Raw genomic sequence first — 13,563 nt, 5'->3', positions numbered from 1 at the left:
TAAAAAAAACAAAAGAATAATTTAAAAGAAAATATTTAAATATAGAATATAAAATCTGAAATAAGAATATAAGAATAAAAATGATAAAAAAATATAGAAAACATTTAGCTGTAAAATGTACACTATGTTCAAGCAATAAAATAGAACTGAAATGGAAGTGAAATAGAAAAGCAATGTCTAGTCATGAGAAGAACAATGTGCAAAATTCCAGGTAGCTGTGATGTAACAACATCGGAGAATGTTGATAACATGAAGGGATAACTAAAAATTATTAACACCAAACTGATGGCCTGAGTAAAAGAACTCCATGGTGACCACTGGACCACTAGGGAACATGTAACCAATACTAGTAAACAATAACAGTGAAAAAATATACTGGCAATTTACAGAATGTTAAGTTGAAATTTAATGAATGTTAAATTGAAAAGCAGACCAAAGAGGAAAAATGCTTAATGTCTGAGATCTGTTCTGTACACCCTATGATCTAGTTTGTATGCTGTGCACACACCATATAACAGTACACTCATTTCAGAGTACATCATAGTAATATTTCTAAAAGAAAATGGAAACATTACACATCTAAGCCATGCATAACGTGATAACTAGATACTGTGTGTTGGACGCTGGAACAGACAACAATTTCCACTCGGAATTCTGAACCAGTTAAAATCCTAAATATTCTAAAACTATTCTTCATACTATCCTAAGTATGTACTGTATTTGGTTGTTTTGAGGTTACATTTGCAACATTGTGTTCGGGTTATTCATTTGATGTAACATCATTTTACTAAAGTCAACTTTTTAAAAGTGCTGTCTTTGAATGTAGCATGGTTGTTGGTGCCAGACGGGCTGGTCAGAGTATTTCCAAAATTGCGAAATCTACTAGGATTTTCTGTCACAATCATCTCTAGGATTTACAGAGAATGGCTTAAAATAGTCTGAGAAATATCCACTAAGCAGCAGTTCTTCGAGTGAAAAAGCCTTGTTGATGCTTGAGGTCAAAGAAGAATGGCCAGACAACTTCAAGCTGATAAAAAGGCAACAGTAAGTCAAATAACTTCTCGTTACAACCGAGGTATGTCAATGAATGTACAACTCATTGAAACATGAACGGTACAGATGACCACATATGAGGCTACAATTTAATAGGGCTCACCAACATTGAACAATAGAATATTGGAGAACCGTTGCCTGTTCTGATGAGTCTCTGCTGTGACATTTGGCTTGTAGGGTCAGAATTTGGTATAAACTACGTGAAAGTATGGATCCATCCTGCCTTGTATTAACAGTTCAGGCTGTTGTTCCAACATTTGGTAAGCAACATTTGAATTTATGCATTTTATGTCTCAGGAGGGGCAGGGATAAACTAAAAATGTGATAAAAGAAAGTGCCACAATCATACAGACTGTGTGGAAAAAGTTTGCCAGCTCTCACCTTGTGTCACAAAACTCTTTGTATTCAGCTGGGATAGCTACAGGAATCTGGGTTTCAGGGCTTTTCATATTTGTGGTGGCTACAAAGATGATGGATGTGTGTAGGCAGTTAGCCAAACAATATCAGACCAGCAGGTAGTGTGTCACTTTTGCGATGAGATCTGTGGATTATATATTTGCATTCATTCGAAACCCAGGACAATAGGGAACTGGGTTGAAACTCTGATCAGGAATGAGACGCATTCTGTTTATAGTACACTGACAGGAAGCATGACAAGTTTTGAGTGATGAGCTACAGCTCCTCTTCCAATGGGGCCCCCATCCAGAGTGAGAGCACTTTGAGTGGGTGTTGTAATGGTAGCAGGTTGAGATATAGTTTCGCTGTGATTGCACGGCAAAGAAGTTACCCACTGCACAAGCGATCAGCAGTGTGAGTAGGAAGAGTTTCATTAAGTTCTAAGTATATCTAGGACTGTGAAATTCAAGTGCAAGGTCACTCCTCAGATAGCCTGGTCTTTTTCACTGGAGATTTCATGATGCACTGAGCCACTTGATATTGAGGATTGCATAAGTAGAAACAGAGTTTGTTTTTTATGCCTTTGGTGCTCTATATCTTATCTGAGCTGCAGAAGTTTTTGGAGGAAACTGGGACTGAGTGATCAGGCATACAGTATGCAATGCTGATCAAGCTGTTAAAAGAAATAGACATACTGATACAATAATCAAGAGAAATTTTATCATCCTTAGCCCTGCCAGGCTGCTGCTTTCAGTGTGGTTCATTTCACTCATATTCTGTTGTGAGAATTCAGAAACTGAGCACAGACTTAACAGCACCTTGATTCCCATGTTTCAGTGTCAGCATGCCTTCTCCAACAAAAATTTGTTATGGAAAACTGTTCATAAGGTTTCAAATCCTCCCCATCTTTATTATCATACAGCCATTCCTCATGTAAGTACTTTATAAATGGGCAGAGAAACTGTACTGTCTTGAGATGCTCTGAAACCTCCTCTAGACTAGAAAAATATGGTGAACATTAAAGCATAAAAGCCTTTGCTTTTAGAATTTTTCATAGAAACTCTCGCTCTCTCTCTTGTGCTTTTTTCATCACTGTATTCCACTTCTGTTTTCAAACACCTGTTGTGTTATTAGGTGTGTCCCAAAGGAAAGGCAAGTTATGCAATTACAGATGGCTGTCCTCACAGATGAACTAACTTACCCTTTTTGGATAGCACGCACAGTGCTGTAGTTACATCAAATAAATAGTTATTCAATCAGAATTGTTAACATAATCACAGGTTAGGTGGGATTGAGACTGACAGGATTAGTAGAAATAAGTAGGACAGTTAAATACGCAATGTACTATTTACATAATAATTAACAGAACTAGTGATCTGTTTAAAGGCCAAAAATGTCATATTGATTGATTAGTGGGCTTAGGTATACTCCATTAATTTGTTAACCATAAAAGGCTCACAACAGGTTAAATAAGAGGGAAATCAGATGCCTAAAGTACTTATACTGTACATTATGGTAAAGGTTTTTAAGAGAGATTGGAGTGGTATGACGTGACCCAATGGTATGTTACAGAGAATCTGGTCAAAAATAGAAACTTACCAGATAACCCATCAAAAACAAGCAATTAAGAAGGCCAAGGAAACCAACCCATACATGAATAATTGATGAATAAAGATAAGGCAGTGGTGGAAGAGAGGAAATTGGGAGCTGTCATTCAACTAGGCTGAACCAATCATAGTATATCTTATAAATATCTAATGAATATAAATAGAAAAATTGGATCTCACAAAGAAACGAGGAGCGATAAGGTGAATGTCAGGTACAATATATAACCCATGTTGAATTAAGGAAGGAGGAACTTCATGGGGCATCTGTCTATCTGTCTGTCGGACCAGCCGGTTTAGATTTTTCTGTCTAAAACTTGATTTGCTTTTACTCTACTCAAAGTTGCTCAGTGATTGCGAAGACTAAACTGGTTAAAGTCTTCAAAATTTGCCATTTGCTATTTCTATTTCAAATACTACACACCACTGTAGTTATGTAATGCAATGCCATGCAGAAATGTAGTTCAGTAGGGGTACAGATATTTGCTGTACTGTATTATGTAGTGGTGTAAAAATAAAAAGTATCCTCTAAACTACCTTCCACAAGCCAACTGGCAAAAGCCAACTTTTATTAACACTGTCATGGTTCCATCCACTTCCAGCCCTTACTCCTGATCAAAGTGAGCTCAAGAGTCAGAGCCAGAATTTAAGTCCTTATCCTCACTCTCTTGCACAGTTTATGCACTATTATTGCTGTTCCAATAAATGTGGACTTTATTTGGGTCTTGCATTTGGGTCCTTTTCTGAGTCCTGTTACAAAAACATGTTTAGTGTTTAGTGGTATTGTTTTGGTAAGGGTCTCTGTAGAAATTTTATGACTCATAAAGAATTAAATATATCAAACCAAGACTTGGATACATGCGCTGTATAAGTGTTTAATGACTTTACATTCCTTTATGAACCTGATACTGGTACTTTTGGGGATTAGTTTTTTTTTGTTCAATTTTAGACGTTAACCTTCAAAATAAAAAATGTTTGCATATATTTTAATACTGATATTTAATAAACAGCCTTGTGGCCACAAGAAGTAAAAAAAAAAAAAACATGTAAATGATATGAAACCTGATATAATAATAATACAGAAATACAAAATAGATTTTTTTTCTTAAATACATTTCACACTTAAAAAAAAACTCACCTTACTCTTTTGCTACATTAATTATACAATGTGTATGATTTATATTACAGTGCCATTTTACTAGTCCATGAACTACTGCAATCTGTTAAAACATTATAGTTATAAACTTACTGGCCACTTTATCAGGTGCACCATGCTAGTACTGGGTTGGGCCTACTTTTGCCTGCAGAACTGCCTTAATTCTTTATGACATTGATCCAACCAGGTGTTAGGAACATTCCTTAAAGATTTTGGTCTATATTGACCTTGGTCCATATTATATTCAGATATTATTATAATTACATTCATTATGCAAATCTACACAGTGACCTATGAATCATTTAAGCATCAAAAAAAAAAACTAACTTAAGACTGTGTATGTGACAAATAAAATTTGAATTTGAATTTGATCCAGTAAGAAACAGGTGCAGATGATGACAGCAGATGATCAGATGACAGCAGGTGATTAGTATACTGAATGTAATGCTGAATGCTGAGTGGTTGAAATAGACAAGAGGGGAAAAGAGGTTGCTGCTGTGGTTGTTACATAAACAACTGATTTTAAAAAAGTGTATCTTTAAGCACTTTGCAGCTTTTTATTAATATAACATTTCTTCCCTTTTCTTTCATTTAACCTTTATAACTGAATCTAATTTTATGTAGAGAAATGAGGGGAGGCTTAAGACTTTTGCACAGTACTGTACATCATGATGGCAAAACTGTTTGTATCAAATGCATTCCAAAGATTTCCATCTTATTAGCATATTGAATGAATAAATAAAACAAACCTATTGTGGAATATAGGTGACTAGTTATGCATTGTAACGAATTAGTTAAATTTGGCATATTTAATATGCCAGTTATATGTATTATATATGTAGTAGTTACTGTATATGTTACTCATAAATTAGTTTCAAATGTCCAATAAACATAAAAAGTGAAAGGAAAGACACACTAACCAAACCATTCAAGTAAAATTATTTTTTGCATTAATATGTTGCTACAGTAGGAACATTCACCTAATAGCAAAACATGTGTAACAAAAAGATAAAATAAAAATTCAGCTTTTGGTATAAGTTGCATCTAGTCTGTCTGCCTGCCTGTCAGTTTGTATAATGTGTGTGTACTACAATAGAATATAACAACAACAAAATACAAATACTTGCAGTTATCAGGGTAAAATAAAATAAATTAAATGTCACATTAATAACGACACTTGCAATTATTAATTTAGAGTTAGCAGGACAGGAGCTGAATTAAGGTGAGAAAAAATGAGAGGAACGAAAAAAATGAACATGCATTGTCTGCACTATAATTGACTACAAGGAATGAGGGTGACCTATTTATAGTTGGAACCATGCATAATTAATAAAATATTAATACACCCCGAATATTTCAGGTTTTGTGCTACTTTGTCACACTGGGTTTTAAAGTAAAAGAGGGCACGGAATAATCTGTCCTTTAAACCACTAATGCATGTCAGAACTTGATTTAATTAAAATTATAACAGATTAATTTGAAAAAAAAAAAAAAAAGATTCAGCTCAGATACGACTAAGTAATTCTTCTATTGCTATCTATTGCTATTTGTCTTATTTATTTATTCACTCATTCATAATGATATCATTTTAGTTTGATGCAAGTGATATTCCAATTTACACTCACAAGGCACTTTATTAGGAACACCATACCATTAATGAGCAAGACCTAGTTTTGCTCTCAAAATACACTCAGTTTTTCATAGCATGAATTCCACAAATGGAAACATTCCAGATTCTGAAAACATTCCTTTGAGATTCTGGACATGTCGACATTACCTTATCCTGCTGTCTCCCATTCTACCGCATTCCAAAGGTGTTCTTTTATATTAATATTCAGTTGCCGAGAAGGAAGAAGAAAACTATACTTATGTCATTTTCATGACACTAGATGAGACGGCATTTGCTTCGTGACATGGTACATTATCATGCTGGAGGCAGCCATTAGAAGATGGATAAATTGTGTCCATGACATGATGCACATGGTCAGCAACAGTAGGCTGTGGGGTAAGTGCGCTAAGAAATAATACCACCACAATATTACAGCAGCCTGCATTGTAGACACAAGACAGGCTGGGTCAATAGATTCATTCTGCTGGCATCAAATTTTTATCCTGCCATCTGTGTACCTCAGCAGAAATCCAGATTTATCAGACAAGGCTACATGTTTTCCAGTTTCCAGTTCGGTTCAGTTTCATTGGGACTGTGCCCATTTTATCATGCTTGTGGTGAACACCTGAATCGCTGTATTTTTACTGGCTTTCTATCATCTTGTCTGGTCACTCTCCTTTGACCAGTCTTACCAGCAAGGCTTTTCCTTATGTAAAACTGACATTTACTGTTTTTCTTTTTCTTTTTAGCACCAGGAGATTTAATATAAAAGTTATAGAAGTTCTCAAATGAGTCTGGTCCAACAATCACATCATGGTAAAAAATTACTGAGATCACAAGTTTTCTCTTTATAATTATTTACTCAGTGTATATGTCTTCAGTCAATAAGGTCTCTTATTTTTTTTTCTTATTTCTTCTTCTTTTCTGCAATTTTCAAATCAAACTTTTCAACTCCCACCCGAAACAGTAGTACTGCAAATCTCACGATAGCAATTAACAAAATACTTACAAAAAATGCACTGTTACTGTTACTTTTTAAATATGAATTTGTTTTCAGCTGACAATCACTAAGCCTGCAATGATTAGTTGACATCATGTCTGACAGACATCACAGTAGGGGCCAGGGTTGATGCATTAAATGATAAAACCATATAGATGTTGATGCTGCCTGCCATTATGACAATGACATAATGACTGCATTACGTGATAATGAAGAGGAACATATAAAACTGGAATGGAGAGCAAATCAGGGTGAAGAAAAGGCAAAATCAAAAACTTTTGAATGTATGAAAGCATTTCCCTTAAAATAAACAAATGAAACAAGTAAATGCAGACTCTGTACAGCAGAGTTGTCATTTCATTGCAGCATTATTGCATGAGCCTCTGAAATGCAGGTACCCATAACCATGATATGTAACAATAATCCAGAAGTGTATGTTTCAGCGAGTTAATCTAACGCATCACATAGATACCTTGTAGATCTTATCTTTAATGACCAACTGCTTCATGCTTTAATAAAACAGCTATAATGCTGAAATCATAATGTTTATATCAGACAACAATGTCTCATAGATGAGCTAGCTAAGCAAAGGCTACTTCAGTTATTTTAGCTAATGCATAAAGTGCAATAATAAATCAGTAAATTATATAAGTAGCTTACCCTGTCTTATCTTCTTCCCTATTTCTTGCTTTAAATATAGTGTTCATTCTAAAGAAAAGCACTTGCAATTGATGTTAGCTAGTTACACTGTGGGTTGGTTTCTATGAATAATTCAGTTGTAAAATATTTAATTAGTTAAATGATTTAACTGGCATTGGGAAGGACAAAAGGGTGACATTCACAGGTGTGCAAACTTGAGCGGGTGAAGCTAAGCATGCACTCGAGTGGTGATGCTAAACAGGAGTGGCACTTACAGGAAGGACAGAAATTATCGTAGACTAATTGGAAGAAATAATTAAGCATTTAGGCTGTGACTCAGAACATATCTCAATTGATCTACTCTATCTATCTATCTATCTATCTATCTATCTATCTATCTATCTATCTATCTAATGTTAATAATAATGTGGCATCATTTAATATGTATTTTAATCTATAGATATCAATAAAAAGACTTGATAATATACAAAAGTTAATAAGCTCAAGCACTTAAGAACATCAACTTGTTCTCATCCAGAAATTTGTTCCTCTAATTAATAAAAGATAATGATGTACTTTGTGCCTGAAAATCCCCATTGCACTGCTGGATTTAAAATAGATCCCCAGTTATGTAAAACAATAAAAAATTATATGATTAAATGATTACATATAATACATTATTATAGTCAGGACAGCAAAGTGTCAGAAACAAAATATCAGATGCAAATACGGTCCACAAGGAAGAAACCAAAGGAAGAAACGCATGAAGAAAAACTTGGAAACTTTAAACAGGTTAGGGTCAGCTATGACAATGCAAACAATGTTAACTGGGACACTCTATATCAAGATTCAAGAAACAGGAACAGGGTCAAATAATGGTATTATTTAGAGCAATTTGCTGGGTAACATGCTGGCTTAGACTGGGCAGACACTACATTGATTCGGCCTGATTTAAGCCCTGAATAATTCGCTCCTGCACGTAGGTGTGTGTTTCCCCATGCAGTCATTTATTTATTTCAATAATTTTTTATTGTAGATTAATTTTTCTTTTCTTCTATTTATTCTCTACATTTATGCACATATCTGTAACATCTTGTATTGAAAACTTTTAGAATTTTTATTTTTTTCGGAAAAAGTGGCATGGTGGCTTAGTGGGTAGCATTGTTGACTTGCACCTTCACCATTGGGGATTTAAATCTAGCCTCCAGTTCTGTGTTCTTCCACAGTCTAAAAACATGCAGTCTACCTTAGTTGTCATTTCCAAAGTTCCTGTAGTAAGTGGATGTGTGTGCTTGTGCCCTACAACTGGATGTCACCCCTTCCAGTATGTACCATGCCCCATGGCCTAAGTTTCCTTATATGGTCCGGCCCCCCCCTGACCCTACACAGTATAAGTGGTATAGATAATGAATGGATGAATTGGCTTTTTTTTCTTTACGTAAAATGCTTGTTATATTAAACAAGAAAGAACTATTCTTTCATTGATTCTAGATTTTGCAACATGAGTGGTGTTGCATCACAAATGTAAATTAATTCTGAAGTTTCCTAGCAAGAACCATGCGCTACAAACATGGACACCAAGGATGCCCAACATGCTTGCACAAGGTCACATTCACCGAAGTTCTAATTAAACACACCTGTTTCTAATCACTCACACAATATAAGCAGTTTCCGCACCTTATCTTGCACCAGTGTGAAATAATATTTATTATTGTTTATTTATTTATTGACCCTGACCGTTTTTGACCTTGCCTCTGGAATACTGTATTGGATTTGTCTGCTTGGTAATATTCTTGACACAGAACTGGATATTTTATTTGCCAAAACACAAACAGAAAGAGCGTGTTTTTTTATTTATAGCATTAAAAGAGTTACAGTGACATGTGTTAAACATTTTACATAGAACTGCTTTCTCACAGAATAAAAATCTTAAGCTAGTTTTGCAAAAATACTAATAGCGATATCTCACCTACGCGGTTTTGTGCGGTGACCTAAGTCTGGTTCATTATGATTCACTGCGAGTTTTGGCGCTGTGAGTACGTTTCCATCTTTCCACATGAAAAATTAAACATGTTTACAGGTTTAATTTTTTACCTTTCATTAACATGTTTAATTTATCACATTTCAGTAACATGTTTATTTTATTTTTTTTGGTGGTACTTGCGGAAGCCTGACCGAACTTTGCGGAACGCTAGTGGGCAATCTCGGCAGCTCACAGTGCCTACCACCGCATCTCACCATGAGTTAAACCGCATAGGTGAGATAGGGGTATAAAGCACCTGTCCTGAAGCTGTAAGTGCTAAAGTCAACAGGAGGGGGCAGAGATTTCTCTTTTAAAGTTCCACAGTTCCCAAAGTGTCTCAGTGTTTAAGTCTAGGCTGTAGACATATGTAAGTGTTCATTCAAAGCTTTCTATTAATAGTTTTAATACTCACTCTCTCTTAGAAAAGTCTCAAAACAGGTGGAAAATCTATACAAAAACATAAATTCTGCTTAGCCTGCCAGCGGTGCCCAGTGTTTGGGTGGTCAGTGTAGCAGAGGTCCTTCACCATGTAATAGGAGGCTGTGTCATCATCAACTTTTATGTTATACTGTATGGTAATAATATTGGCCTATATACAGTATGCAAAACAATATAAGGTTCCTTGTAAATATTCTTTTTTAATGTTTTGAGTAATTAGTGGTACTACAGAAACTGTGACAAATGGATTTATAACTTAGATTATAAGTTATAAAACTTAAGAATGTTTTCTTTAGGGTAAGCTGCTTTCTAAAGATTAAAGAACATATTAATAGACAGAAATTTAACATGTGACTTGAAAAGGTATAAATAACTTGTAATGATAAATATGATAGCTTAAATAATTGTGCAACTTTTAATACAAATTAATCATGCTATTTCCCTTACTAGATTAGAAAATGTTGTAGGACTTAAGTGAATGGCCCTCTCCCGGCTCAGGTCTCATTTGAATGATTATTATCAGTTTTTAGATATAAATGGTGACATCTCCATGAATATCAAGGTAAAATTTGGTACCTTTGAATTATGGAATTTCTGAAATCTTTGTCAAATATTTATAAACACGGTTAAACAATCTCCAAGCTATCGCAAAAGCAGATGAGTGACACCAATTTAATGAAGGTGGGAAATGTCTAGGAGAAATTTGCATCCAGCTGTAATCAAATGTTCTGATTAAACAGAAACTCTACTATTTAGTTTATTATTTGCTGAAATAAAAGACATCGGTGTGATTACTGTCTCAGTCTTCCATTTGAGGTCTATGTATATAATACAGAAGTACCTGGATATCCTTCTTTATCTCTGAAATAGAGCTAAGATAAAGAAATACACTGTCATTACATGATGCATAAAAAATTACCAAGGTTATGTTACATTTATAATGAATTACTGTAATGGGCTACTGTCAGAAAAAGTACTTGCAGGTGCATGAATTAGCTCCAGTCAGATGCAAGCTCTCTGTTGGTCACCTGTACACTGAAGGCTACAGTAGGGGACAGAGATTGTTTTTTCAAAGTCCCTAAGTTTTAGCATTTAAGACTAGGCTGAAATTTATCTTAGTTTAGTTAAACTTTTTAATGAATAATTTTTTTGTGAGTAAAGGCACAGAGTGTTGTGATTTACTGGGATGTTTGGATGCTGTTGCCCCCTCTTTCTTCATGTGTTCATTAAAGATTGTTGATGGTTGATTGGTTGGTTGCTTTACATCACAGGCTGCCCTCACCTCTGTGCTACCATCTGGCTCTCCCTTGTAGTAACACTGTCATAGCTATTCTTGCTGGAGTTCTTCCTTCCTTCAACTCTGCACACAATCCACATTGTCCTTAACTATTACAATGGGCAAACCTACCAATATGTTATCTCTTTCTCTTTCATGTGCTTTCTCTCTCTCTCTCTCTGTTAAGTGACACATGCTGCTTCTGAGATACCAGTGATCATGAACTCTTCTGCTCTTTAAACCTTGTTTGTTCCATACTGATGTCATACATCTGGTTAGAGGTTCATCATTTGGAAAACAACTGTTAATGTTGAGGATCGCCTCATATGGACTTCCTAAAAATATACTTTAAAATGATTAAGATGGCTTTGGACTGCAATTGATTTGACGTCTTTTGATGAAACAGTTTGACCATAAAACACAAATTCTTAGATATTTGGGTTAGTCCGTCAACCCCCTCGCCCTCCCAAAAAATTATAAATGTATAAGGCTAGATAAAAGCATCTGCCAAATACCTAAATGTAAAATGTAAATGTTTAATCACCCTGGCTGATGTCACCCTGATGAGCATAGGCTCCATTTTGAGTCTAGTTCATCTCAAGATTTCTTCCTTATGTCTTCTCATAGACATTTTCCTTTCAACTATTACCTCCGTCTTGCTTAGAAAGAACAAATTTCTGAATTCTAAATTTATTTCTGGAATTTCTGTTAAGCTGTTTGTGACAATGTCGGTTGTTAAATGTGTTAATGTGCTATACAAGTAAATTTGGATTAAATTAAAGCGGGGTGGGGGGTGGATGGGGTCGTTTGTCATAATATTAATACCTTTTTACAAAGACGTGCAGTTCAATATGACTCACAAGCTATATTTAAATTATTTGCATTTTGGTAATAAAAATTGCATTTATTAGCTTGTTGTAAACATTGCATGGATAATTATTGTGGAAAATAAATGCAAAGTGCCAAATTCATTTGTGAAATTAATGTCATCTCACATGCATTTAAACTGAGAAAGAGCTCTCTCTCTCTCTCTCTCTCTCTCTCTCTGTGCATGTGTGTGTGTATACAGAAATGATTGCTGGCTAGACACGGAGTCTCATTTCTTATGCTATATTCTCTACACAGTACTTTAAAATGAGGCCAAGAGCATAGTGTGCAGGTGTAAAAAAGAAATAGGCCAGAGGAGAGATAGAATGTGAATTTCAGTATGTGTGTCAGTTAGACATAAATTATATGTAATAGCATTTTCAGGAAAAAACAGAATGAGTTTTGACAGATGCAGATATGCAGTCTGAGCGTCCTGTTAGGTTTCATGTTGTACTGTCCATGAACTAAGGCATGGCCTTTAACCCTGGGTTTGGCTATGATGATACTGTATGAATCATGACTGATCTCCAAGATTCCAGGATGTTTCAGGTTTACAATGATCATTTAACCACTACACACAGGGTTGACCTACCTTCATACACACACAAACACACACACACACACACACACACACACACACTCACCGCCATCATCCTCATCAAAGGAGTTCATGCACGGGAAGTAAATTGCAAGAGCCTCAAATGAGGCTGACAAACTGATTCGGCTCTGTGAGCGCTCCATGTAGAGTCCCGAGGCGGGCGTGGGCGCTGCTTCCGATGGCTTGGGCAGACGCGCCTGGGCATTCTTCACGCGAAGCACGGCACGCGGCGTCTTGGCAGACTTGTAACAGCTCCCTTGCCAGCAGACAGGGAGGAGAAAAGGAGACGCTGGAAAGAAAAAAATCAGAGCAGTATTACAATGTTTTCCTCCTTTGCTTCCCCACTGGGCAAATGAATCCCAAAGTTCCTTTCAAGAAATGATGGTCAGATGATGTTGTTTTTATTATTCCTTTTGACTGGGGAAAGGTCTTTAGGTTGAGTGATAAACAGATGAGAAGGGAGAAAAAACAGGCAGTCTCATCTCAGGAGTGAATGTCCATAGTTGTTGAAGACAGCAGGATCTATTGCGTTTTGATGTTCAGCCTGGTCTGTGCTGATCCCTCTCTGCTTGCTATGCTGGAGATATAAATGGATGGCATGACGAGGCAGCTCATCAGAGGGAGGAGGAGAAACAGCAAGAGAAAGCTGGAGAGAGGGAGGGAGAAGTAAGCGACGAAAGGAAGATGAAAAAGCTCATACTATTCAGGCAGTCTGAGGCTGATTCAGTTAATTCAGCAGCAAGCTCTTTGTAGACTCAAAAGGGGGAGGACATGCATAAAGCGGTTGCTGGGATTCAGAGGAGCAGCCAATCACTGGATGGATAATGGAGTGGGGGGGAGTTTTCTAGGGCTACGGCTGTGTGAGAATCTTGGATGCATATGTGTGTGTGTGTGTGTGTGTGTG

General features: G+C 36.0%; 1 protein-coding gene across 1 annotated transcript in view; it reads right to left on the bottom strand.

The window, feature by feature from the left end:
- The window catches only part of rims4 (regulating synaptic membrane exocytosis 4), a 36,182-nt gene extending 22,880 nt beyond the window's left edge, over window positions 1–13,302 (bottom strand). Inside the window, exon 1 of the mRNA XM_053499039.1 lies at window positions 12,706–13,302. Within this exon, the coding sequence (XP_053355014.1) occupies window positions 12,706–12,802 (97 nt within the window). The 5' untranslated portion in view covers window positions 12,803–13,302. The remainder of the gene's footprint in view (window positions 1–12,705) is intronic.
- Between the last annotated feature and the right edge of the window lie 261 nt (window positions 13,303–13,563).

The sequence above is a fragment of the Clarias gariepinus genome, chromosome 6, assembly GCF_024256425.1.
Source record: "Clarias gariepinus isolate MV-2021 ecotype Netherlands chromosome 6, CGAR_prim_01v2, whole genome shotgun sequence".
NCBI lineage: Eukaryota > Metazoa > Chordata > Actinopteri > Siluriformes > Clariidae > Clarias > Clarias gariepinus.
This window is presented reverse-complemented; position numbering and strand designations above follow the sequence as displayed.